At 39.7% G+C, this 24,164-nt stretch overlaps 1 protein-coding gene across 1 annotated transcript in view; it reads right to left on the bottom strand.

The window, feature by feature from the left end:
• Window positions 1–24,164, bottom strand: part of ITGA8 (integrin subunit alpha 8) — a 182,473-nt gene that overhangs the window by 149,935 nt on the left and 8,374 nt on the right. The window contains exons 3-4 of the mRNA XM_061178163.1: window positions 6,983–7,083; window positions 3,886–4,009 (exon numbers count right to left, since the gene is read on the bottom strand). Coding sequence (XP_061034146.1) covers window positions 3,886–4,009; window positions 6,983–7,083 — 225 coding nt within the window. The remainder of the gene's footprint in view (window positions 1–3,885; window positions 4,010–6,982; window positions 7,084–24,164) is intronic.

Below are 24,164 nucleotides of genomic sequence, written 5' to 3'. Positions count from 1 at the left end.
TTAATCTGAGCTCTCCCATCACATGGGCAGTCAGATAAAAAGGCAGAACAAGAAGCAGTGACATGTTTTCTAAACAATCATCCTTGATGTTAGCGGGAAGAGGATATGTCATCAAGGTAAGAGGCATGTGAAGGATGGGCTCCTCATTTCAGCTACAATAGTTTACTGCTGTGGGGAGGTATCTCTAGCAAATCGTGAGAAATATGATATGGATAGGTGTAAAAATTGATGAAACAAGTTCAGTTTTGAATCTCAGCTCTACCAAAAATTTTATGAATAAATTCAGGATTTATTTATTGCTCTACCTGACTTTTTTTTTTTGCCATGATACACGGCTTGCGGGATCTTAGTTCCCCGACCAGGGATCGAACCTGTGACCCCTGCAGTGGAAGCGTAGAGCCCTAACCACTGGACTGCCAGGGAAGTCCCTGACCTTTATCTTTAGCATAATAATAAGGACCTCTTACAGAGCCCAGCGGCATGACACCTTGAGTGGAACACGACACAAAATATCCCTCTTAATGGCTGCCGCCATTCTTGGCAAGCTTCTGCTTTCCTGCTCCAATAACTGCTAAGAGAAGCCCTTTCCATCGTCCTGTCTGAAACAGCTCCTTTCGCCCCCAGGCATGTCGCTCCCCACTCTTTTGCCTTGCTGTATTTTTCTTTGTAGTATTTTTCACTACCTGACATTATATTAGAAACTTACTTATTATTTAAAAAGATTTTGTTGTTGAGATGTAATTGACATATATTAGTCCAAGGTGTACAACACAATTTGATTTATGTATATACTGTGAAATAATTACTACAATAAATGTAGTTAACATCTGTCACCACACATCGTTACAATCTTTTTTTCTTTTGGCTGTGTTGGGTCTTCGTTGCTGCGCGCGGGCTTTCTCTAGTTGCGGCAAGCGGGGGCTACTCTTTGTTGCGGTGTGTGGGCTTCTCATTGCGGTGGCTTCTCTTGTTGCAGAGCACGGGCTCTAGGCACGCGGGCTTCACTAGTTGTGGCTCATGGGCTCTAGAGCGCAGGCTCAGTAGTTGTGGCACGCGGGCTTAGTTGCTCCGCAGCATGTGGGATCTTCCCGGACCAGGGATCGAACCCACGTCTCCTGCATTGGCAGGCGGATTCTTAACCACTGCGCCACCAGGGAAGCCCCGTTACAATCTTTTTAAAGCTCTTAAGATCTACTCTCACAGCAACGTTCAAATATACAATATCATATTACTAACTACAGTCACCATGCTGTACATTACATCCCCAGGATTTATCTTATAACTGGAAGCTTGTACGTTTTGACCACCTTCACCCGTTTAACCCACACCCACACGCCCCACCATTGGCAACCACCAATCTGTACTCTTTTTCTGTGAGTTTGTGTGGGTTTTCTTTTTAAGATTTTGCATATAAGTGAGATCATACAGAGTATTTTTCTTTATCTGACTTACTCCATTTAGCATAATACCCTCAAGATCCATCCATGTTGTCATAAATGCCAAGACTTCATTCTTTTTTATGGCTGAATAATATTCCATTGTGTATATATCCATATCCATATCTCTATCTATTCCATATTTCCTTTATCCACTCATCCATTGATGGATGCTTTGGTTCTTTCCATGACTTGGTTATTGTAAATTGTGCTGCAATGAACATGAGGGTGCAGATATCTTCTCAAGATAGTGATTTCAGTTCTTTTAGATAAATACCCAGAAGTGGAATTGCTGGATCTGAACTTATATATTTACGCATATGTTGTCTCTCTCCCGCCCTAGAATATGTTTTTTGAAGACAGGGGTTTGCTTTCTCTTGTCCTGTGCTTTATTCCCTAAACATAGAATAATTAGTGCTCAGTGTGTTCAAAAAACATGTGTTGAATGAATGCATAACTGAGTCTTATTATCTATAAGGAACACCTCTTTTATTTATTTATTTTTATAAGTTTATTTATTTATTTATTTATTTATTGGCTGCGTTGGGTCTTTGTTGCTGCGCAGGTGCTTTTTCTAGTTGCGGCGAGCAGGGGCTACTCTTCGTTGCAGTGCGCGGGCTTCTCATTGCGGTGGCTTCTCCTGTTGCAGAGCACAGGCTCTAGGCGTGTGGGCTTCAGTAGTTGCGGCACGCGGGCTCAGTAGTTGTGGCTCGCGGGCTCTAGAGCGCAGGCTCAGTAGTTGTGGCACACGGGCTTAGTTGCTCCGCGGCATGTGGGATCTTCCCAGACCAGGGCTCAAACCCCTGTTCCCTGCGCTGGCAGGTGGATTCTTAACCACTGCACCACCAGGAAAAGTCCAGGACCACCTCTTTTAAAACCATTTAAGGGACTTCCCTGGCGGTGCAGTGGTTAAGAATCCACCTGCCAGTGCAGGGGAGAGGGGTTTGAGCCCTGGTCTGGGAAGATCCCACATGCCGCAGAGCAACTAAGCCCGTGCGCCACAACTACTGAGCCTGCGCTCTAGAGCCCGCGAGCCACAACTACTGAAGCCCATGCACCGCAACTACTGAAGCCTGTGTGCTCTAGGGCCCACGTCCGGCAACTACTGAAGCCCACGCGCCTAGAGCCCGTGCTCCGCAACAAGAGAAGCCACCGCAAGGAGAAGCCCGCACACCGCAACGAAGAGTAGCCCCCGCTCGCCGCAACTAGAGAAAGCCCACGCGCAGCAACAAAGACCCAATGCAGCCAATAATAAATAAACAAAATAAAATAAATTAAAAATTTAGACTGAACAGAAAAAAAAAATCCATTTAAAATAAAATTCTGAGTTGATGGATTATTCATTCAGCTGACATTCGTTAAGATATGAGGGAGTGGCTGATTTATTTCAGTATTTTAAAACAGGAAGTCATAATCTTCTCCTTGCCAAAATCCTCACCCAAATCCTCAGAGTTAGCTGTTTCACTCCCAGCCCTAAAGGGTCTCTAAACCTCAGAGGCCTCTTTACGAACCCTCTAATATCAACCATCCATTCTCTACCTTCATTGTTTGATTTCTGATGGTTGCTCGTTATCTGGCCTAAATTAATCTAGAAATTTAAAAATATTCACATGGAATGGGGAAATTTTACTCATAGTTTTGGGAATCTAATTTGGGTTGAGTTTTTAAAAATCAGTATCCTGAAATCAGTCACTAGAATGTTCTTTCCAATGCCATTTCTTTCCCTAACGTGGTCTTGTGAATTATCAAGAATAAGAATGCAAATCTCTTGGTTTCTTGCTGACAAATCCTGATGATCTACATGACACACAGAAAACTGGAGGAATTCACAAAAGGACTCGGGTAGATCAGTGACTGAACAGCAGTGTCCCAAAGATGGCACTCACAGGCTTGCTTCAAAGGATACTTCATCAGAAGTTTTCTAGAACTACCAGATGAGACGTGGACTCCAAATGTACAGAATCTTTTTGAAAAACGGGATTAAACACCTTAAGAAGAAAAGTATATCATGCAGACAACCTGAGTACATAGCGGCCAAAGAAAGCAACAGGCAGTGAGAACACAGGCTAGGCGGAGAACTCATATCCACTGTGCCCTTGGGTCCAATCATGCTAATTAACACCATTCCTACAATTAACAAGCGGACAGTTAGCATTTTTCAAATGCAGTGTGAATTTTGAGTAGAGATGGAGAGTTTAAGGCCTAAAATAAGGAACCAATCAATTTGACTGAAGAATATCTAAAAACAGAAAATTTCTAAAACACGGAAGAGGATCCGCAGAATTCCGTGTCTTGGTCCTCACATCACAGTAAAGCATCCTGTAAGACCGTTCATCATCTTTATCCCCATTGCTTTTTCCTTACCAGCGGTGTTTTGGGGTTACCTGCACTGTCTATAGCAGAAAAGCTCTTGAGCTAAATTTCAGTTCCAAGAATAAAAATAACTTACTGTTCCGACAAGGAGAGTACTCAGCATATGCACTGAAATTCTGAATTGCTACATAGCAAGTGCCAACTGGGTCCTTTTCTGGTGTCGGTTTAAGAGTTCTCCAGTGATATAATGGAGCACAGGCCTGGGAAACATCAAAGACAATAATTTTTTTTTTGATGTAGATTCCTCATACAGTGCTTTGATTTGACTTGTTGATGAATGGACCTAAATTTGTAACAAACAATGCTAAATTATTAAGTGACTTAATTGGCTGCCAATATGCTAATGAGTACCTCGGTAGTCAGAGTTGATTAAACTTCCAAAGCCAATATTTCAACATTAATGCACCACAGAATTGGAACAAATTAAGCACATACAAAGGAATGAGATTTTTCCCCCACAGGATTTTAAATCAAATCAAAGTAGCCTAGCAAAAGTAAATATTTACTAAAGGCAAAGAACTCATATTTTCTTTTTTTTTTAATTGGACCTACATAAAAGCAGATGAACATTTAAACAGCGAATGAATCAGCGTGATGTCTTAAAAAGAGAACTAGTTCCTTTCTTGGTTTAATTGTTGCTTAAAGAAAAACTACCTTCAAATCAAAAGATGCAGACAAGTTTGTAAACCTCTGTTTTGTGGATTCCTCTGGTTTATCACTGAGGGTGTACCTGACGATTTTTTTAAAACAATGACTTACATTTGGACTGCTACCCCCTTATCACAGTGGGTTTATTTTCCATTTGATGGTTTTTATTCATGATAAAACAAAAATTAATTCAAACAATGGTAAGAAAAACATGATTCTTGGATTATCAAATATAAAAGAGGATATATGAAATCCTCTTGAAGTAAATTAAATAATTAATTGTGCTAGGAACGAGAGAGGCAATAAAAATAAACAGGTAGAAAACACAGGCACCTTTCTGACTTCTGTTTTGCTAGCTCGAATCCTACGTAACTGTGTTTTACCTGAATATTCAAGCACTCATTTCTAAGGAGGCAGAATTAGAGACTTCTAGAATATGGAACCACTAGCCTCTCTCCTAATTTGATGACATCACACTTAAAACAGTGCCAGAAAAAGAGAAGGCATATCCTGATTTTAAAGTCTTTTCATGATTCCAAACATGTCCTTGGTAATCAGTCCAATGTGTAACAACTTTTAGATAACTTTACTAAGTAGCACCCTTCTTACTTGAGAATATAAGGTATCTTTACTAAAATAACTTAAGTTTTTTGGGTTTTTGTCTCTCTCAGTATTGTGAGGTCTTAGCCAATACTGAAAAGCTCTCTAACTCATCTAAGTCCCCTTAACTTCAGGCCCTATGTGGTTAAGACATTTAACGTAAGGTGGAATGGTGAAAAGTAGGAGTTTGGAAGGGAAAGCATTACCTATGTGGCTCAGTATAATCCAACTCGCATCACCTTCCATATCACCATAGAACACTTTAATGCCATGAAAATTCTTTCCAGTGCTTGCCTGCTATCAGCCCTAAAAAGTTATCTTTTTTATACCTGCTCAGTTTCACACTGATGTGAAACACGATGATGTGATAATATTCAGGCTTTGACCCAAACACACATGATACCTGGATATTCAAAATCGATACTTCTGTTCACAGCAATTTGAAGTTCTAAGAATTGTCACACAGTGTAGAATTTAATTCTTTATGCTGCTAAGTTTCAGTGCTCAAGGAAAAAATTAACTTGAAAGGTACTTTATATTATCCTATTTCCTACCACATAATTTTGAAAATGCAAGCATGCCCTCAAATTAAGCATATTTATTATGAACATGGTGTGTTATTTTACGTTCAGTAATTCTGAAGATTTCTACAAATATTGAATAAATGCACAATAATATAAGTTTTCAAGACTTAATCAAAATCAATATAGTACCAAAAGATTTTTTTAACCCCAAATAGTTATTAGATGGAATTAGCTTTTCAATAGCTATTCACATACATTGTAAATCACTAAAGGATTAAAAAGTTTTTACCAATCCTGGAATGTGAGAACTATATTAATGCAAATACAATTCTACAGAGAGCCTGTTGTAAATTCTGGATTTGTCACTAAAGAGGGCTATCTATGTTTTATATATTACTTGTTTTATGTCAAAATTTCTGTGGGGCATTAACCACAGACCAAATAAAGCAAGGCATTTCCTTTAGATACTTAGTTTTATTAAATCATAATTCAAACACCTTTAAACAAATCCCAAAAACAAAAGTTATTGCTTTATTTTGTAAGGAAATTAGAGCCAATAGTAAAAAAAAAAAAAAAAATCCCCCCCAAACAAAAAAAGTTTCCAGATCAACTTAATACAGTTATTTATTTCTCAGTAAACCAGACACGTATTATCACTCGGAGCTACAGAGAAGAGAATCACAAAGTCGTAGCATTTTAAAGCCAAAAGATCTCTATCTGTGAGTGAGACATTTTTACTTTAAAAAGTATCAACGTACTCAGAGAACCATGTAATTGGTAGTTATGTTTTTAAAGAAAACTTTCCGTTAGTTCTAAAGAGGATCAATGACATCACAGTAGATTAACTTTTAAAGAATCCTAACAGTAGAAGTCCTGTTTCTCTGGTCAAACTTTAATCAGCCCTTTAAATCAACCTTAAGCAATAAAATATTTACCATTTTAGGATTTAGCTTTTCTTTCTTTTTTTTTTTTTTTTTCTTTTTTCACACACACACACTGTATTTTATTTTTACAAGAGATAAATAGACTGACACCAAGCATTGTAAATGGATGACCACAACAAAAGCAACAATGATTGCAATTACCAAACACTAAACACACTCATACTATGTCATAATATTGACATTCAGTCCAGTATTTTTCTATCTTCCTTATTTGTTTTTGAAATATTTGAAAAGATCTAACCAGTTTTCTGGAAAACCAGCTTTACTTCCTGTAGCTTTAAAGACTAAAATAGATTCTTTAATTTTAAGCACTAAATTTTTTTTGGAATGCTGATAGCTTATCTTTGAAAATCTGATATGTTCTTACATGAACGGATTTTTGTAGATACGAGTTTTGAAACGTTTCAGTGTATGTATTATTCCAAAGCAGCCCCACCAGCACGCGGTTGATACTCACCACCACTTTTCCTTTATGAGCTTTCACTGTTGCTCCAAACCACTGATTCGATTTAAACTCTATAGGCTCCTTGGTTCCATTTACTCTGATCTTTCTGTTGTCTGACAGGGAGAACATGGATTGTTAATCATTTGTAAAACGTGGCAGCCAGCTAAAATATGTGATAATAAATTTACCCATTAAAAACATTTTTAAAAATGTCGTACACATGGGGGGTTCTTTTTGACTAAGTCTAAGCTAGACTTTTCACTTAGAAAAATACCAATCAAATGAAAATACATATTTGAACATGATATTTCACAACTTAACTTTAAAAAAGCATTTTTTTAAATGACTTACGTTTTCAGGGGTAACTACTGTAAACTTGATGTAGACTCTGACAGTCTTGAATCTACACTTTTGTCATTGATTTGCCAGATGGAAGACCAAACATTTATAACTGCTCTAAGGAATTCCAAACCTTTTCTGATAGTGAAGCTACTTGGAACCTCCATGCTCCAGGAAGCACAGCTTTCTCAGCACGGTTTAGCAGGAGTCTGCTTGAAGGACTCCAAGTTCCTGGTTTTTAACTGGGTAACATGTGTCCACGCAGTCACAGAAAATAACACCTCTACACAGTTTTATCCACACTTTGCAGATGTCAGCATGAGGGGGACCATCTGGGTGGAAATTCAACCCAATTACGACACACTTCAGGTCTTAATAAAAAGCAGATATCTTTTCTTTCACTCCTGATTCCCAATCGACATATCTCCCATGTGGTTCTAACCGCATGGCTCTAACTGAACTTCATCAGTAACAGCTAATGAATTTCAAAAGACATTTGTACCAGGGCATCTTATTTCTATGTGTTCTCTTTGGTATGCATTTTGTTTTTCCTCCTTGACTCTATAATAAATGCATTACAAATGAACTTTTAACTTCTATTAAGGGAGGCCAAAATATACACGCAATTAATATTCAGTTGAGTTTACATATGATTACAGACTTTTCAAGAAAGAATAAATTATATATACTTAGGTCTTAACCTAAAATTTATGCTTTGACATGTTAATGGGAAATTACAAATTTCCTTCTTTAAAATCTTATGCTTTTGATGTTTCTGGACTTTTAAAAAAGAAAAAACAAGTTCTGGAAATCCTCACCCAAAATGCACACAACTGGCAAAGAACTGGAGCATCTTACAGATTAGAGCATAAAAATGAAAATATAAACATTCCTATTTGCATCTAGGCAAGAAGATCATAGACCTCAGAGAGAAAGGATCTTGTCACCCTGCACTGGGTGATCTTGGGCAATTCATTTAATCTTCTGCAGTTTTAATTTCTTCTCTAAAATTTGGTTGAAAATACCTCCCCCTTTCCTCTTTCACAGGTGATCAAAGTCATAAAGATCACATAGGTAATGTGGAAGTACTTTATAAGCTGAGAATATACTACAGAATCTTGCAGCAATACAACCCTTTAAAAATATCTCTTAATTAGAAACCTGGAAACTCAACCTAAGTACAAGAATTAGAAGGGACCTCACAGACACACAAGTCAATGTTCCAAATTGGCCTTCTGCTAGAGAAAATGATATGACTCTACCTTTGTGGTGCCTAAGGCATCTTTTCTGCTATTTATAAGGTTGAACTATGTAATAACTTGATTAAAAGTGTAAATTATTGGTTATTTTCCAGCAACAAATTTCTTCGAGACCAAGAATACAAATGAATAGACGTCACTAATTCCATCCCTAATCCAAGGATTACAATAGAGAATAATCCCACTGTCCCAGGTCTCTCTTTACTGAAATGAGTTGTGATCTAGGTGTATCCTCCTTACCTTGACCTTTGAGGTGGACAAGTCATCTTTTTTTTTTTTTTTTGGACGTGCCACGTGGCTTGCGGGGTCTTCGTTCCCCGATCAGGGATCGAACCCAAGACCCTGCAGTGGAAGCACAGCATCCTAACCACTGGACCACCAGGGAATTCCCAAGTAACCTTTTAAAAATTCTGTTTTATTATTTTTATAAATTCACTGATGTAAATCTAATATTATAATGTCATAAAATTCAAATGAGTAACATATATTTGGGTTGATTGTGAAAGTGACCTTTCCCTAATTTCTCACCTTTCTTTTCTGAACAAGATTCTTTCATGCCAAACAACCCAACACAGGGCTTAGTACTGTGCACACTGGTGCTCGATGAACAGGGAATGTTTTTGATTCGATTTGATCAGATCTTTCCTGAAAACAACCTCCTGTAAAAACTCAGCACAATTTCTGTCCTTCTAAGCTCTCCTTGGTATGGCAAAGGGCTGAGAAGCTGGAACCTACATTTTCCAGACCCTCTTACAAGTAGGATTCTGGTTGAATGAGAGGCTCATGGAGAGATCTGGAAAGAGGAGAAGATGGAGAAGCCATTATATTCTGGCAGCAACTATAAGCATGCATGGGGGCATCAGTAGCTGCAGATGTGATGTTCTTTCTGCAGCTCTCAAGTATCCTTTGACAGTCATGCCTTTTTGGTGCTTCAGACCACTGAGATCAAGTCCTGAACTTCCAGATTTCTTGATCTGCAGGCAGTGACCTTCCTAACTTTCACATACCCAGTCTTTCCAATAATCATATAAACCTCTCAGTCCTAATTATAATACTCAAAGTGGTTTCTGTTTCCTGACCAAAATCCCGTGATATGGAGCAATGCATTTAGGATAGGACCACATGTCTTCTGGAACAGAAGGAAGGCGCTGTGCACTGTCAACCCCAGAGAATTCTTGGAAGGGCCAGTGGTTCTGGGAGATGGTGGAGACCATTAGTTACTAAAGCAATTCTCTCCTTGGCATATCCCAAATTATGCCAAAAGCTAGGAAAAAGTGTTATAGTGACTGCATGTGATGTAAAGCTTCCCAAGTTCCAGAAGACTATTAACAAAGTTAATAAATATAATCCAGGTGAATTTTTTTCAAGGGAAGAATCAATATATTTAATATGTGAAAAAGTTCCCAAATCAATAAGAGAAAAAGACTAGAATTCAATAGGAAAAGTTCTAAGGACCTAAACAGGCATTGCAGGGAAGAAGAAATCAAATATCTCATAAATTCATGCAGAGATCCTGAACCTCAAATTAAAACCATAATGACTTAATACTTGTCACCTAGCAGTTTGGCAAAAAATATTAATAATCTCTGTTTTCAAGATAATAACTCAATGCAGCATTTTGGAAGGGCGATTTGCAACATATATCAAATTCTTAAATGTACATTTTTTTGAACAAGGAATTCAACTTCTAGGATTTTGTTCAATAGAAATAATTACACAAATGCTTTAAGATGCAATGTGAAGATATTTGCTGTCCTGGTTGTGATAGCAAAACTGAAACATCTTCAATGTTCTTAAATAAGGGTTTCGAGAAGAAATTCCTATTATCTATAAAATAGAGTACTATTCAACTATTAAAACATATATTGGGAGTTTGGGGTTGACATGTATACACTGCTGTCTTTGAAAGAAATAATCAACAAGGACCTACTGTATAGCACAGGGAACTCTGCTCGATATTCTGTAATAACCTAAATGGGAAAAGAATTTGAAAAAGAATAGATACATGTATATGTAGAACTGAATCCCTGTGCTGTACACCTGAAACTAACACAACATTGTAAATCAACTATACTCCGATATAAAATAAAAGTTAAAAAAATACATATGACAGATTTAGATGCATTAATATAGAATATTGTCTACAAAATATATTTTTCTGTTTTACCTTTTCTGAGGCTTTAAAAAAAAGTATAGAAAGGCACAAGGACTTCATATAACAAACACTTGTATTCCCACCAGGCAGAACTGACAATTGTTAAGTTTTTTCACATTTGCAAACATCACAGTACCGTTTGACATCTATCTCCAGTTCCATCCCCTCCTCATCCAGAGCTAGTCACCATCATGAATGTGATGTGTATACTCCCGGCCATTTAAAAAATAATGTCCATGAATAATATAGAACAGAGGTCTGCAGATATTTTCTATAAAGGACTGATAATAAATATTTCAGGTTTTGCATTCTCTATGGTCTGTCAAAACTACTCATCTCTGCCCTTGTAGCAAGAGCAGCCATAGACAATATGTTTTTAAAAATGGGCTTGGCTGTGTTCCAATAAAACTTTACTTATGGACAATGAAATTTGAATTTCATATAATTTTCATGCATCATTTAAATATTATTCTTTAAAAAAAATTTCCAATCATTACAAAATATAAAAACTACTCTCATAGGCATACACAAACAGGTGGTGGGTCAGATTTTGCTGTAGTTTTGCCAACGATTTACTATTGAGTATTCTTTGTGTGTTCTTTTTTTAAAAACTTTTTTTATAATTAATTTATTTTTATTTTTTATTTATTTTATTTTTGGTTGCATTGGGTCTTCGTTGCTGCACGCGGGCTTTCTCTAGTTGCAGCGAGCGGGGGCTACTCTTCGTTGCGGTGTGCGGGCTTCTCATTGCGGTGGCTCCTCTTGTTGCGGAGCACGGGCTCTAGGCACATGGGCTCAGTAGTTGTGGCTCGCGGGCTCTAGAGCAGAGGCTCAGTAGTTGTGGCACGTGGCCTTAGTTGCTCCGCAGAATGTGGGATCTTCCTGGACCAGGGCTCGAACCTGTGTCCCCTGCATTGGCAGGTGGATTCTTAACCACTGGACCACCAGGGAAGTCCCTGTGTGCTCTTTTTAACTGAATAAAAGTGGTATTATACTATCTGTATGGAACAGAGTGTAACTGTGTTTAACATTCAATTTTATGTTTTTGGGAAATAACCTATGTTTTGATAATTAGATAGATAGGTAGATAGATAGATAGATAATAGATCCAACTCATTCTTTTAAACTCCTGCAATATTGTATCTCATTAGATAGCCATCTGCATTTTATTTATCCATTCCATTTACACATGGACGTTTAGGTTTTTCAGTTTTTCTACTACAAACATGTGCCCTGAGTACCCTTATACTCATCTTCATCTGCAGATGGAGAAGTGTTTCTCTCCGGCACCAGGCTAGAAATGACGTTGCTGGGTCATAGAGAATTATCATATCTGTTTTATCAGCTGTGCCAATCCACCTCCAAAGTAGCCCCAATTTCCATGCACACTCGCAGGGCACGAGAGACACACCATCAGCTCTTGTCATCGTAGAGCTGTAAATTTCTGCGAACCTGGACGACTATGAAATGGTCCTTCATTTTGTTCTGTTTTCATGTGCATTTCCCTGATAATTAGCAGAGTTAATCATCTTTTTATGCTTATGGACCATACGCTTTTTTCTTCTGTGAATTGCTAGCTCATATCCTTTGTTCGTTTCCTTGTTTGGTTATTAGTCTTATTGATTAGAAGAATTCAGCATATATCCTGAGTACTGACTCTTTTTCCCACATGTATGTTGTCAATATCACCTTCCGATTTTTGCTAGTCTTTTAACTTTACGAGTATTGTCATCCAGCTGGAATGTTTTTATATTGGACATGGCATGGGCATCTTACTTATTTTCAATATGAAAGGCCGGTGTCTCAACACCACTTACTGAACAATCCATCTTTTTTTTTGTTCCTTGGAGAGTTGTCATTCCACCTCTGCACTGGTACCTCCTGATGCGACTGGAAGGGCCCAGCATGATCTGGCCCCCACCACCTCCTCCTACTTTCCCAGCTCATTAAGCTTCAGACAACCACCTTTTTTTTTTTTTTTTTAAGTCTTTATTGAATTTGTTACAATATTGCTTCTGTTTTATGTTTTGGTTTTTCGGCCCTGAGGCATGTGGGATCTTCGCTCCCAACCAGGGACTGAACCCACACCCCCTGCATTGGAAGGCGAAGTCTTAACCGCTGGACCGCCAGGGAAGTCCCTACACCGCCCTTCTTGAACACGCCCAGCCTTTTCTGTCTCCTCATTGCATATACTCTTCCCACAGTTTTCTGCATGGCTCCCTCCTTCCTGTCACTCAGGGTTTAGCTCAAATGCCACTTCCTCTGAGACCCCCTTCCCTGAGCAGCTAGTTCACCCTACCCTAAGTCATTCTCTCCCGTTACCCTTTAGACTTTTCTTCATAGCACTTATCATTAATTGAGATGATCTTATTTCTTAGTTTGCCTGTTTACTGACTGTCCATTCCCTTCCAAATATACATGAATCCCATGAACAGAGACGTTCTCTGCTTCACTGCTGTGTTCCCCACTTCTAGAACAATGCCTGACACATAGTGAGTCCTCTGTAAGAGTTTGCTGAATGAATGACCAAACTCCCATCTATTCATTCAGAAGCTTGCCTTGGATATTGTTCAGTATGATCCTTTAAATTCAAAATGTTCTGTGTGTGGGTGTGTAAGTATATAGACACTGAACTGTTTGTGATGGTTCTCTCGAAGGCAGGGAGTGTACATGCTTTAGTGGCTTTTTATACTTTAATTGTATATATTTCTGTGTTGTTTGAGTTTTTACAGTGAACATTATTACGTCTATGATCTGAAAAAAGAAAACCTAGAGATAAAATCAAGACATCTGTAGGTCAACCTGAGAAATTTAGATGGTTGGTAGCAGTAAAACTGATTTGGCTTGTCTGACATTTCTGGGCTTTGAAGCCATCTCTCTTAATTGGTAGTTTTGGTCTCTGGGCAATCAGGGTATGAATCCCGGTGGGTGGCAAACCTACTAACATTCGGCTCCTTTTTCACGGGAATATTCATTTCTGAGCAGGAGTGAGTGAGGGAATGTAGAATATGGTGCACATATGGGCTACAAGCAGATTTTTCTAATCTTTTCACTGAGTAGAATGGGAGGAATTACAAGAAGTGAGGGTAGATCACCATGGGTGAGAGAGAAGAGCTGAGATTGACACAGGTGCAGCAAACATTCTGGCAGATGGGGTGGTTTCTGAAAAACTGTAAAGTCCTCAGCCTTGTCCTGGAAAACAGTTAAGTTTCCGTGTAATCTTCAGTCATTACTTCAAGTGCTTCACCCTAGGGATTTTTTTAAAGCTGTCGCAGGAGCTGTCCAGACATTTTTATTCAGGAAAAGGGGAAAGGAAATCTTTAAATGTTTATTTATAATCTTTTCCTTCAGCAGTGTATGCTGTAAATATTTCATTCAAATTGAAACTATGTATCTGAGAACAAGGAATACTCCTATGTAAAATTTAAAATAAAATATTGGTAGCCAGAGAACTCCTTGTCTAAAAGAAACAAATCCAAGAAAAAAATCTGGGTCAATTTTTATGTCCTGGAAAATTAAACTTCCAAATGTATGCCTCCTAATATTCCAAAACCACAATTAAAAACCATGAAAGAATACCTCTGTAGCCTTCATACTCTTGATCATCTTATTGGGAATTTTCAAGTATTTAAGGAAATATCACACTAATTCATTTTTTCATATAACGTTCAAAAAACGTGTTACTCTTTTTTCCCCCAGTTACACTGAGATATAATTGACATACAGCACAGTGTAAGTTTAAAGTGCACAGCATAATGATTTGACTTACATATATTGTGAAATGGCCACCAGAGTAAGTTTAGTTAATACCTATCATCTCACATAGACACACACACAAAAAAAGAAAAAATATGTTCCTGATGATGAGAACTCCTAGGATTGAGTCTCTTAACAACTTTCATATATACTATACATATATATGTGTGTGTGTGTGTTTATGTGTATATATGCATTATTTTATATATGTTAACTCTAGTCATCATGGTGTATATTACATCCCTAGTACTTATTTATCTAATAGCTGGAAGTTTTTACCTTTTGACTCCCTTCTCCCATTTCCCCTTCTCCCCATCCCCCAGCTCTGGTAACCACAAGTCTGATCTCTTTTTCTATGAGCTGGTTTTTTTTTTTTTTTTTAGATTCCATACATGAGTGAGATCATACAGTATTTATCTTCCTCTGTCTGACTTATTTCACTTAGCATAATACCCTCAAGGTCCATTCATGCCAATGGCAGGGGTTCCTCCTTTTGAATGGCTGAGTAATAGTCCATTGTGTGTGCATGTATATATATACACATATATATAAGATATATATATCTGTCTTCTTTATTCATTCATCCATTGTGGACAGAAATATGTTATTCTGATTAAATAAGCATTCTATATAACTGAGATTTATTATTTATATCATATATGTATACTGTATACAAATATGTGCCTGTACACAAACACACACGGGCATACTCGTTTTCCTGCCATTACCTAGTAGATCAGATCTAACTGTCCCGCCCTCCACCATGTAGGTCCCAGACCTCACACCTGATCTCCAGATATGGCGTTTCCTTCCATTCAGGCAGCTTCCTCTCTGTTCCCTATTGAGTCTTACTCCCAGACTTTGTACATGAAGCTCCTCTTACAAAATTCCACTCCTCCTTGTTTGTCAACTAATCCAAATCACTTTCTTAAAAACTGCTTTAAAATGTAGGGCCATGCTTGACAAATAGCCATTCACACATGGTTAAGAATCATGGAGGGACTTCCCTGGTGGCGCAGTGGTTAGGAATCCGCCAGCCAGTGCGGGGGACACGGGTTCGAGCCCTGGTCCGGGAAGATCCCACATGCCACGGAGCAAGTAAGCTCGTGTGCCACAACTACTGAGCCCACATGACACAGCTACTGAAGCCCATGCGCCTAGAGCTCATGCTCCGCGACAAGAGAAGCCACCGCAATGAGAAGCCCGCGCACCGCAACAAAGAGTAGCCCCTGCTCGCCGCAACTGGAGAAAGCCCACATGCAGCAACGAAGACCCAATGCAGGCAAAATAATTAATTAATTATTTATTTTTTAAAAGTTAAAAAAAAAAAGAATCATGGAGAATATATGGGAGAAAATGTAGTAAAGAAATGCCAGTGATATAAAAAATGAAGTGAAATAAAATAAAATAAAATGTAAGGCCCAAAACTCTTTTCAAATTGAAATTCTTTCAGATTATTGTTTTTAAAAATTCAAACAATATAAAGTAAGAAAACTTGTATAAAAAATTGTAGAAAGTAGTAAGTGAAAGGCCATTGGAATCCCCCCTCCCTGGCCACACTCACTGTAGTTTTATAAACCCATCCAGCCATTCAGAGTTTGAGGCTTCTAGCTCATTCCTCTAGTTTAAGACATTTCTTTTCTGGAAATCATGAAGCTTTTATTTTAAATTGTATTTTTCATACCACTATTTAAATGTTTGGTTCCACACATAACTAAATAACTAATAAAGTTAAATGAGCTGAAAGTATGCTTTTAGAGTTCTAGTAACAGTGTTCATAAATATGGGTTTCGGACAGCACTAGTAAATATTGTATTACAATCTTCCTATTATATAGTTTTCCTGATCTAGATGAGAATATCAGTTTTATGCTACAATTATTTCCACATCTATATCGTCTTCTGGAGAAAGATCATGTTTCCAAATTCCTGTTTTTAATAACCAATAGGGCCTAGCTAGTGTTCCTCAGACATTTGTTTCTACATCATATAAAATCATTTAAGTGTTTTTCATATGTAATTTGACAGAGGCCATATGTAAGGTTTGTTCTAGAAATACATATGGACTTTTGTTGGTATGATGCAAGTAATTTGTTGGGTGAGTGTTCTCATTTACGTGATGCAGCTAGAGGAGCAAATATCAAGAAATGAAAGAATCACCTCTCCAAAGGGAAATGAGAAGCCAGCTGGGGCAGATCAGACACAACACTCTGTGGCTCCTCGTAGGAAACACGCAAACCTGCAGGGCAGAGCTGGTTACAGGTGGGTGGTAGAGACTGAGATCTCAACTTTGACCTCACCTGCTACAACCCCCCCCCACCTCACATACACTGGCTGGAATGGTTTTCCTTCCCATCTCACCCACCCCGAGACAGACACATGTGTGCGTGTGTGTGTACACACACACACATTCACCCTTCACCTCTGACCTTTAATGATGCCCCCTCCGAGACGCTTTCCCAGCCACACGAAAAGTTCCCCCTTCAGTCAAGAACAAGAGCCCTCTTTTGCACACCTAAACCCTTTTACACTTTCTCCTGTTACAGCGCTTATCCCTCTGTAGGGCTGTCAGGCACTAGTCTTCTCTTCCGCTGGACTTGAACATTTCAAGCCCAGCAAGTAGGTCTGTCTTGCTTGCTATTTATACCTAGTAGAATGGCAGCCCCGTGAACCAAGCCAGAAGCTTGGAATGCATCCTTGACAACCACCAACCCTGCACCGCACCTCCTATCGCCACTCAGTAACCAATTCCTGCTGGTGCCTCCTTCTAGAGCTCTCTCGGGTGCATCTGTTTCTCTCCATTCCTGTGCCACTTCCCTGGGGTGACTCCCATTTCTTTAGCCTCAGTGGCTGCAGTGGTCCCCTACCTGGTTTCCCTTCCTCCAGGCTTGTCACCTTCAAATGCATTCTCCGTCCTGACACTAGAGTTCTTTCTAAAATGCCAAAATTCTTAAAACCAGCCATATCCCACCCTTATCTTGCCAGCATCATCATTTCATGCCATTCCCAGCCATAGTGATTTTCTTTCAGCTCCTTGAATTTTTCACACTTTCTCTCATCTCTAGATTTTCTCACACTTGGAATAATTACCTGGGATCAAATATCTTGGCCATTGACATAGCTGGGGAAATGAGAACTCTTGACTTAACTTATATGTCACCTTCCAATTGTGAGGAGAATAGCATGCTTCTCTGTTTGGGGCCCCAAAATGTATTTGCTTCAAGAAGTCATGAAAATCTCTCAGCATGGGAATCTCAGGAAGCAGACTGAATGACATAAATCTCTTCACTATGACCTCAAAGCAATACTTTTAAATACAGGATATGATTGGGTTTCAGGATGAAGGTTATATAAACTTGCCTCCCAATAGCACTTGAAAAGCTCCTGTTGTATGCTTGTATTTTCCTCAGGACCTCATCCCTGTTGCCAGAAGATGTGGTAAAAAGGGAACCAACCATCATCTAACAAAATGGTTCATTTTGTGGTTTAAAAAAAAAAAAAAATCACCGGGCTTCCCTGGTGGCGCAGTGGTTGAGAATCTGCCTGCCAATGCAGGGGACACGGGTTCGAGCCCTGGTCTGGGAAGATCTCACATGTCGCGGAGCAACTAAGCCCGTGAGCCACGACTACTGAGCCTGCGCGTCTGGAGCCTGTGCTCCGCAACGGGAGAGGCCGCGGCAGTGAGAGGCCCGCGCACCACGATGAAGAGTGGCCCCCGCTTGCCACAACTAGAGAAAGCCCTCACACAGAAACGAAGACCCAGCACAGCCAAAAATAAAAATATAAATACATAATTTAAAAAAAAATCACCATTCCCAACATTACACAAAACAGGAACTTCAGCATTCAGACCTTCTGTTTCTGCAATGTATACTTACGGAAGATTAATACCCAAGATGGAATTATCCTCTGGGAAATCTTAAACTCTACGCCAAACAAGTAGGACCATACTATAGGTTGAGCAGAGGCAAAATGTATTCCTTCCCCAAATAAATTCAGATTTTAAATAGGATTTACCGGGCAGTCCCAATGCACTTTGTTGCTTAATGCATTCTGCCATTTCGCCGATACTATTTACATTTTCTCCTTATCTCAACCTTCTCTGTCTACCTCCTCACTCTCAGCTGATAATCTTGCTTTTTATGTCACTGAGAAAATAGAAGAAATGAAAGAAGATCGTTTTCTTCCTTCTATTGCCAAACCCACAAACCCACTCTGGCTCTGCTTTCTCTGCTCTCTAAGGATGGACTGTCTTTGTGCTCCTCCAAGGCCAGTCCCTCCATCTGTGTAAAGCCCCACCCATCCCTTTTCATCTACTCAGGAATGTTTCTGCTCATCCTTCTCCTCCTCTAATCAACATCATCATTTCCCTATCGACTGGACAATTCCTATTAGATGACAAACACGCCTTCTTGATGATTACATTTCTGTGGTCTCATTTAGGGTGGAACTCCTTGGTAAAAAATGGCTCTACAGACTTGCTGTCTCCTGTTGGTCTTCTCCCATTCTCTCCTGACACTCATGCCACTGCAACTACTTTTATCAGCTGTCAGTCACCTTCTGTGACCAAATCAGATGTTCAAAGTTCACTCCAATGCACACGAATTTCTTCATTGGCTTCTTGACTTCTTTTGTCTAACCGGCCAGCGCACCTTCTTATCATTGTTTATACATCCTCCTCAATTCTCTGATTTTTCTTTAAATGTCAGGGACTCCAGGACTCTGTCTCAACCTTGACCTTTCCCCTCCCCACCCCTTCTCTCTTCTCTTTGCTTCACTTCACTTCTCCTCACTTCTTGTCTTCATTCACACCATCTCCCTAAGTCATGGCCTTAAATATCATCTACATACTTACAACTTCCACATTTAAATCTCCACACCTCTCGCCTGAACTCTGGGTTTATTTATCTAACTGCTCGCTTGACATCACTTGGATGTCTAATAAGCATCTCCAATTTCTCGTGTCTGGACTCAACTCGATATTTTCTCTAAGATTTGCTCCTTCCCCACTGTTTCCTTTCTCAGTCCCATTCCTCCAGTTACTCAGATCAAATTTTTCTCTTCCTTCTGTACCCTTCATCTGATCCATAAAGAAAATTCTACCAACTGCACTTTCAAATAAATCCCAAATCCAACCACTTCTCAACCCTAAGTGCTATCATTCAACCCAAACTGCGCTTTTCTACCACCAGACGATGGGTCTGTCTCCTACCCCATCCCCTTGCTTCTGCTCTTGGTTGCCTACACACTATTAAACCGATCCTTTTAAAAACATAATTCAAATTCTGTTACTTGTCTACTCAAAACCACCATTGGCTGCCCATCACTCTTAGAATAAAATCCAAAGTCCTGACTCTGGCTTTTAAGGTGCTATATAATCTTGCCTAGACCTGGTTCTCGGGCCTCATTTTCTATCATTCTTTTCTTGACTTACTTCTCTTTAACCCAGTAGCCTTTCTCCATTTCCCAAGAACACTATCCTCTCCGGACTTAACATTGACTCTCCTGCAACATAGAACATTCCCCCTGCCCCATACCACATGGTTCCTTCCCTCACTTAATTTAGGCACGTGCTCAGACGTCACCTTCTCAGTGAAACTTTCTCTGACCACCTCCGGTAAGCAAAATAATAGCCCCCAAGATGTCTCCATCTTAATGCCCCAAACCTGACTATGTTAGGTAGCATGACAAAGGAGAATTAAGGTTGCAGATGGGATTAAGGTTGCTAATCAGTTGACCTTAAAATAGGGAGATTACCCTGGATTATCTGGAGGGCCCAAAGTAATAACAAAGATCCTTTCATGTGAAACAAGGAGGCAGAAAAGGAGAAGCAGAAACACGGCTGTGTGAGAAGGACTCAGCCAGACAGTGTTGGCTTTGAAAATGGAAGAGGACCATGAATCAAGGAATGTGGGCAGCTTCCAGAAGCTGGAGAAAGCAAGAAAACAGATTCTTCCCCAGAGCTTCCAGAAGGAGCACAGCTCTGCCAACACCTTGATTTTAGTCCAGTGAGACCTATTTTAGACTTGGCCTCCAGAACTGTATGATAATCAATTTGTGTTGTTCAAAGCCACGAAGTACGTGGTAATTTGTTACAGCAGCAACAGGAAAATAATACCCCAGCCAATCTAAAAAAGAAAGTGCACATGTGTGCATGCACGCACACACACACACACACACACACACACACACCGCTCTCTGTCCCCTTAGCCTTACCTTACTTTTTCTCAACTTGCCACTGGCTATTCACTATAAATCCCACAAGGGTAAGTTCATGGCCATAATTCCAGGGTCAAGGACAGGACCTGCTTGAAGAAAGTTACTAATGCTCCTCTTGTCCCTGAAATTTGATTTTACTGTTTGCTAACGCTAAGCTTTATTTTCAAGTCCACTGTTCCTTAAGAGAAAATAGTTGACCCTTGAACAATGCTGGGGATTGGTTCTAGGACTCACCAAGGATACGAAAAGCCTCAGATGCTCAAGTTCTACAGTCTGCCCTCTGTAACCACAGCTCTGCATCTGCAAACTCAGCCATCCAAGGATCCTTTAATAATGTAGTATTTATTGAAATAAAATCCTCCTATAAATGGATTGGCACAGTTCAAATCCCTGTTATTCAAGGGCCAACTGCATTTTGTAAGTAAAAATGAGTTAAAGTTAACCAAAGGGTGCTTTGAAGGGAAAAGACATTATGATTTAATAACATGTCACCCAAGGAGCCTGACTTAAAGGATGAAGGGTACTCAGACCTCCCAGACAATATCTGTGCCAAAGAATGGAGACCAGGTGGAACAAGTTGAGAACTGATTGTCAGTATGAGTTTCACCCATATCTTCACATCTGTTGATAGAAACACCTTCGTTTCCTTGCCATGTGTCTGCTTACCATAAATGTGGGGATTGGGACCATAGCCCTAAAGAACTATGCTATTTCAGCTCCCCCCAAAAAAGGTCCTGAAAAATAAGTCCATTAGAAATAGAAGAAAAACCTGTTTTCATTGCATTTGCGATGAAAGACAACCTCTTCTATTGCATTTCCTTTCTAGTATTCTTTTTTTTTTTTTAAGTTATTTATTTATTTATTTATGGCTGTGTTGGGTCTTTGTTTCTGTGTGAGGGCTTTCTCCAGTTGCAGCAAGTGGGGGCCACTCTTCATCGCGGTGCGCGGGCCTCTCACTATCGTGGCCTCCCTTGTTGCGGAGCACAGGCTCCAGATGCGCAGGCTCAGTAGTTGTGGCCCACGGGCCCAGTTGCTCCGCGGCATGTGGGATCCTCCCAGACCAGGGCTCGAACCCGTGTCCCCTGCATTGGCAGGCAGATTCTCAACCACTGCGCCACCAGGGAAGCCCCCTCTAGTATTCTTTTAAAGGTTGTGCATAAACAATTTTGATAGGTGTGCGTAAATACACCAATCTACCACAAAGTGTTAGATATTCAAATAAGTTGGCCTGGCCAACCTCCTAGGCGTGCTTTGGTCTACCAAATGTGAGGAGAAGTAGTAAATGTCAATTCCAGGCGGAAGTTTTAAAGACGATGTGCAATTTGCCACATGCCTTCCCAGTTAGAGTGACCTTGAAAGCACGTATCAATAAGGAATCTCCAACAGCCTGGGTCTTTGGGTCACTTGAATAAGCAGAGGCTCCTCTCCAGTTCATATTAACCAGATAGTGTGAAAAAGCAATAAACCTTGTTGGTTTAAGCCAGAGATTTGGGGTTATTTGATACTACAGTAATCCCTAGGCATTCTTTGGCTTAAGAAATGTGAGGAGAAATGACTGTTGAAAAATATTCTATCCTATGGATCCAACGGGTTTCTTTTGTTCATGATTTCTCAGTGCCTTTTCAAGGAGACTATATATCGTAAGTCTCAAAGAAGATGTGATGGTTAATTTTGTGTGTTAACCTGACTGGATCATGAGATGCCTGGATATTGGACTAAACATTATTTCTGGATATGTCTATGAGCGCATTTCTGGATGAAATCAGCCTTTAAATAGGTGGACTCAGTAAGGCAGTTTGCCTCCACAAACAGCTCTCTTATTCTAAAAGGCTCTAGAAACTGTCATGTCAGACCACCAAGCCTATGTTTCTATTGATGTAGGAGCAATCTAGAATGAAAACAGGTGATACACTGCATCTTCTTATTTTTACACATATAACTGTCATTGAAAACACCCTTGGTCTTCAGTATTTTGAAGCATAAACACCTATACGTAAATAAGTACATTTCTAAACTACTCTACCACCTACACCCAAGACAAAAGAGGAAGCAACTAAGATTGCTTTCAGCTAATACAGAACCTGAATTGTGGCTTTCCATTGTTAATCTCCATAACACTTCTGTGAACTCAATAATTTCATTTAGAAATTTTTGCATGTTTCATTTTATCATTATTTTTCCTGATCATAAATAAATACCTGTTCATGGTTTTTACAAATAAGTAATAAATGCACTAGAAAAAGAAGAAAAAAAAAACAGTTTTAATTACATTTCCCAATAGCCTCTCATTGCCTATCTCCTCTCGTACTCTTCTACAAGTTGTAGACACAAATTTAAATTTTATGTTTTTTACTTTTTTTTTAATAAATTTATTTATTGTTGGCTGCATTGGGTCTTTGTTGCACGTGGGCTTTCTCTAGTTGCGGTGAGTGGGGGCTACTCTTTGTTGTGGTGCGTGGGCTTCTCATTGTGGTGGCTTCTCTTGTTGCGGAGCATGGGCTCTAGGCGCGTGGGCTTCAGTAGTTGTGGCACACGGGCTCAGTAGTTGTGGCTCGTGGGCTCTAGAGCGCAGGCTCAGTAGTTGTGGTGCACAGGCTTAGCTGCTCCGCGGCATGTGGGATCTTCCCAGACCAGGGCTCGAACCCGTGTCCCCTGCATTGGCAGGTGGATTCTTAACCACTGTGCCACCAGGGAAGTCCTCACTTAATATTAAAACAAAAGCATTTCCCCATTTTAATCCTGATTCTTGGTAGGCTTCATTTTTTTATGGTTCTATAATACCCAATTGTGTGATTTATACCATCATTTACGTGAGACACATCCATATGTAGGATGTTTGAAAATGTTATTTTTTAGTGTTATGCCCCTTTTCTTCTAAAAAAGGATCTGCAGCAACTTTAGAATTAATTTTTGAAACATATTTTCCACTGGGAATTGTAGGAAGAGAGAAGCCGGAAAAATACCAGAAAATCGTTCCTGGAAAATAAGATGTTCTGGGTGGTTAAGAGAGAGGCACCAGGACATGGGCTCAGGGTAAGTGGGGACACGGGTGTACGTAATAGATGCTGAGAGGTAAGCTGTGCCATGACGTATTATGGAAACCATATGGTAAGAGGCGGGGGTGGCTTATGCCAGAGGCACGTGGGCAAATCATGGGGAATGACAACAGACCGATCTGAAATGGAGCCATAACCTGCCTGGGGGGAGTTGGCTCTGACCCAATACACCTCGGGTAAGATGCTGTGTGTAACCTGGGCTGTGTAGGGTCCTTGCATAAACCTATTCCTGTAGCAATGGTGTGTGCCCTTCTCTCTCATCTCTACATGTCCTGGAAATCAGGGCAGATTGATACAGAGGCTTTTGCAATATCATACACAAATCTGTGGCCCTATGTCAAATATCAGAGCTTAAGTATAAAATTGACCTAATGTTAATAAGTTAATGCTCTGCAGTGCAGTTATACTGCT

Source organism: Eubalaena glacialis, chromosome 2 (genome assembly GCF_028564815.1).
Source record: "Eubalaena glacialis isolate mEubGla1 chromosome 2, mEubGla1.1.hap2.+ XY, whole genome shotgun sequence".
Taxonomy (NCBI): Eukaryota; Metazoa; Chordata; class Mammalia; order Artiodactyla; family Balaenidae; genus Eubalaena; species Eubalaena glacialis.
Note: the sequence above shows the minus strand (reverse complement) of the source record. Positions and strands in the feature narration are given on the sequence as shown.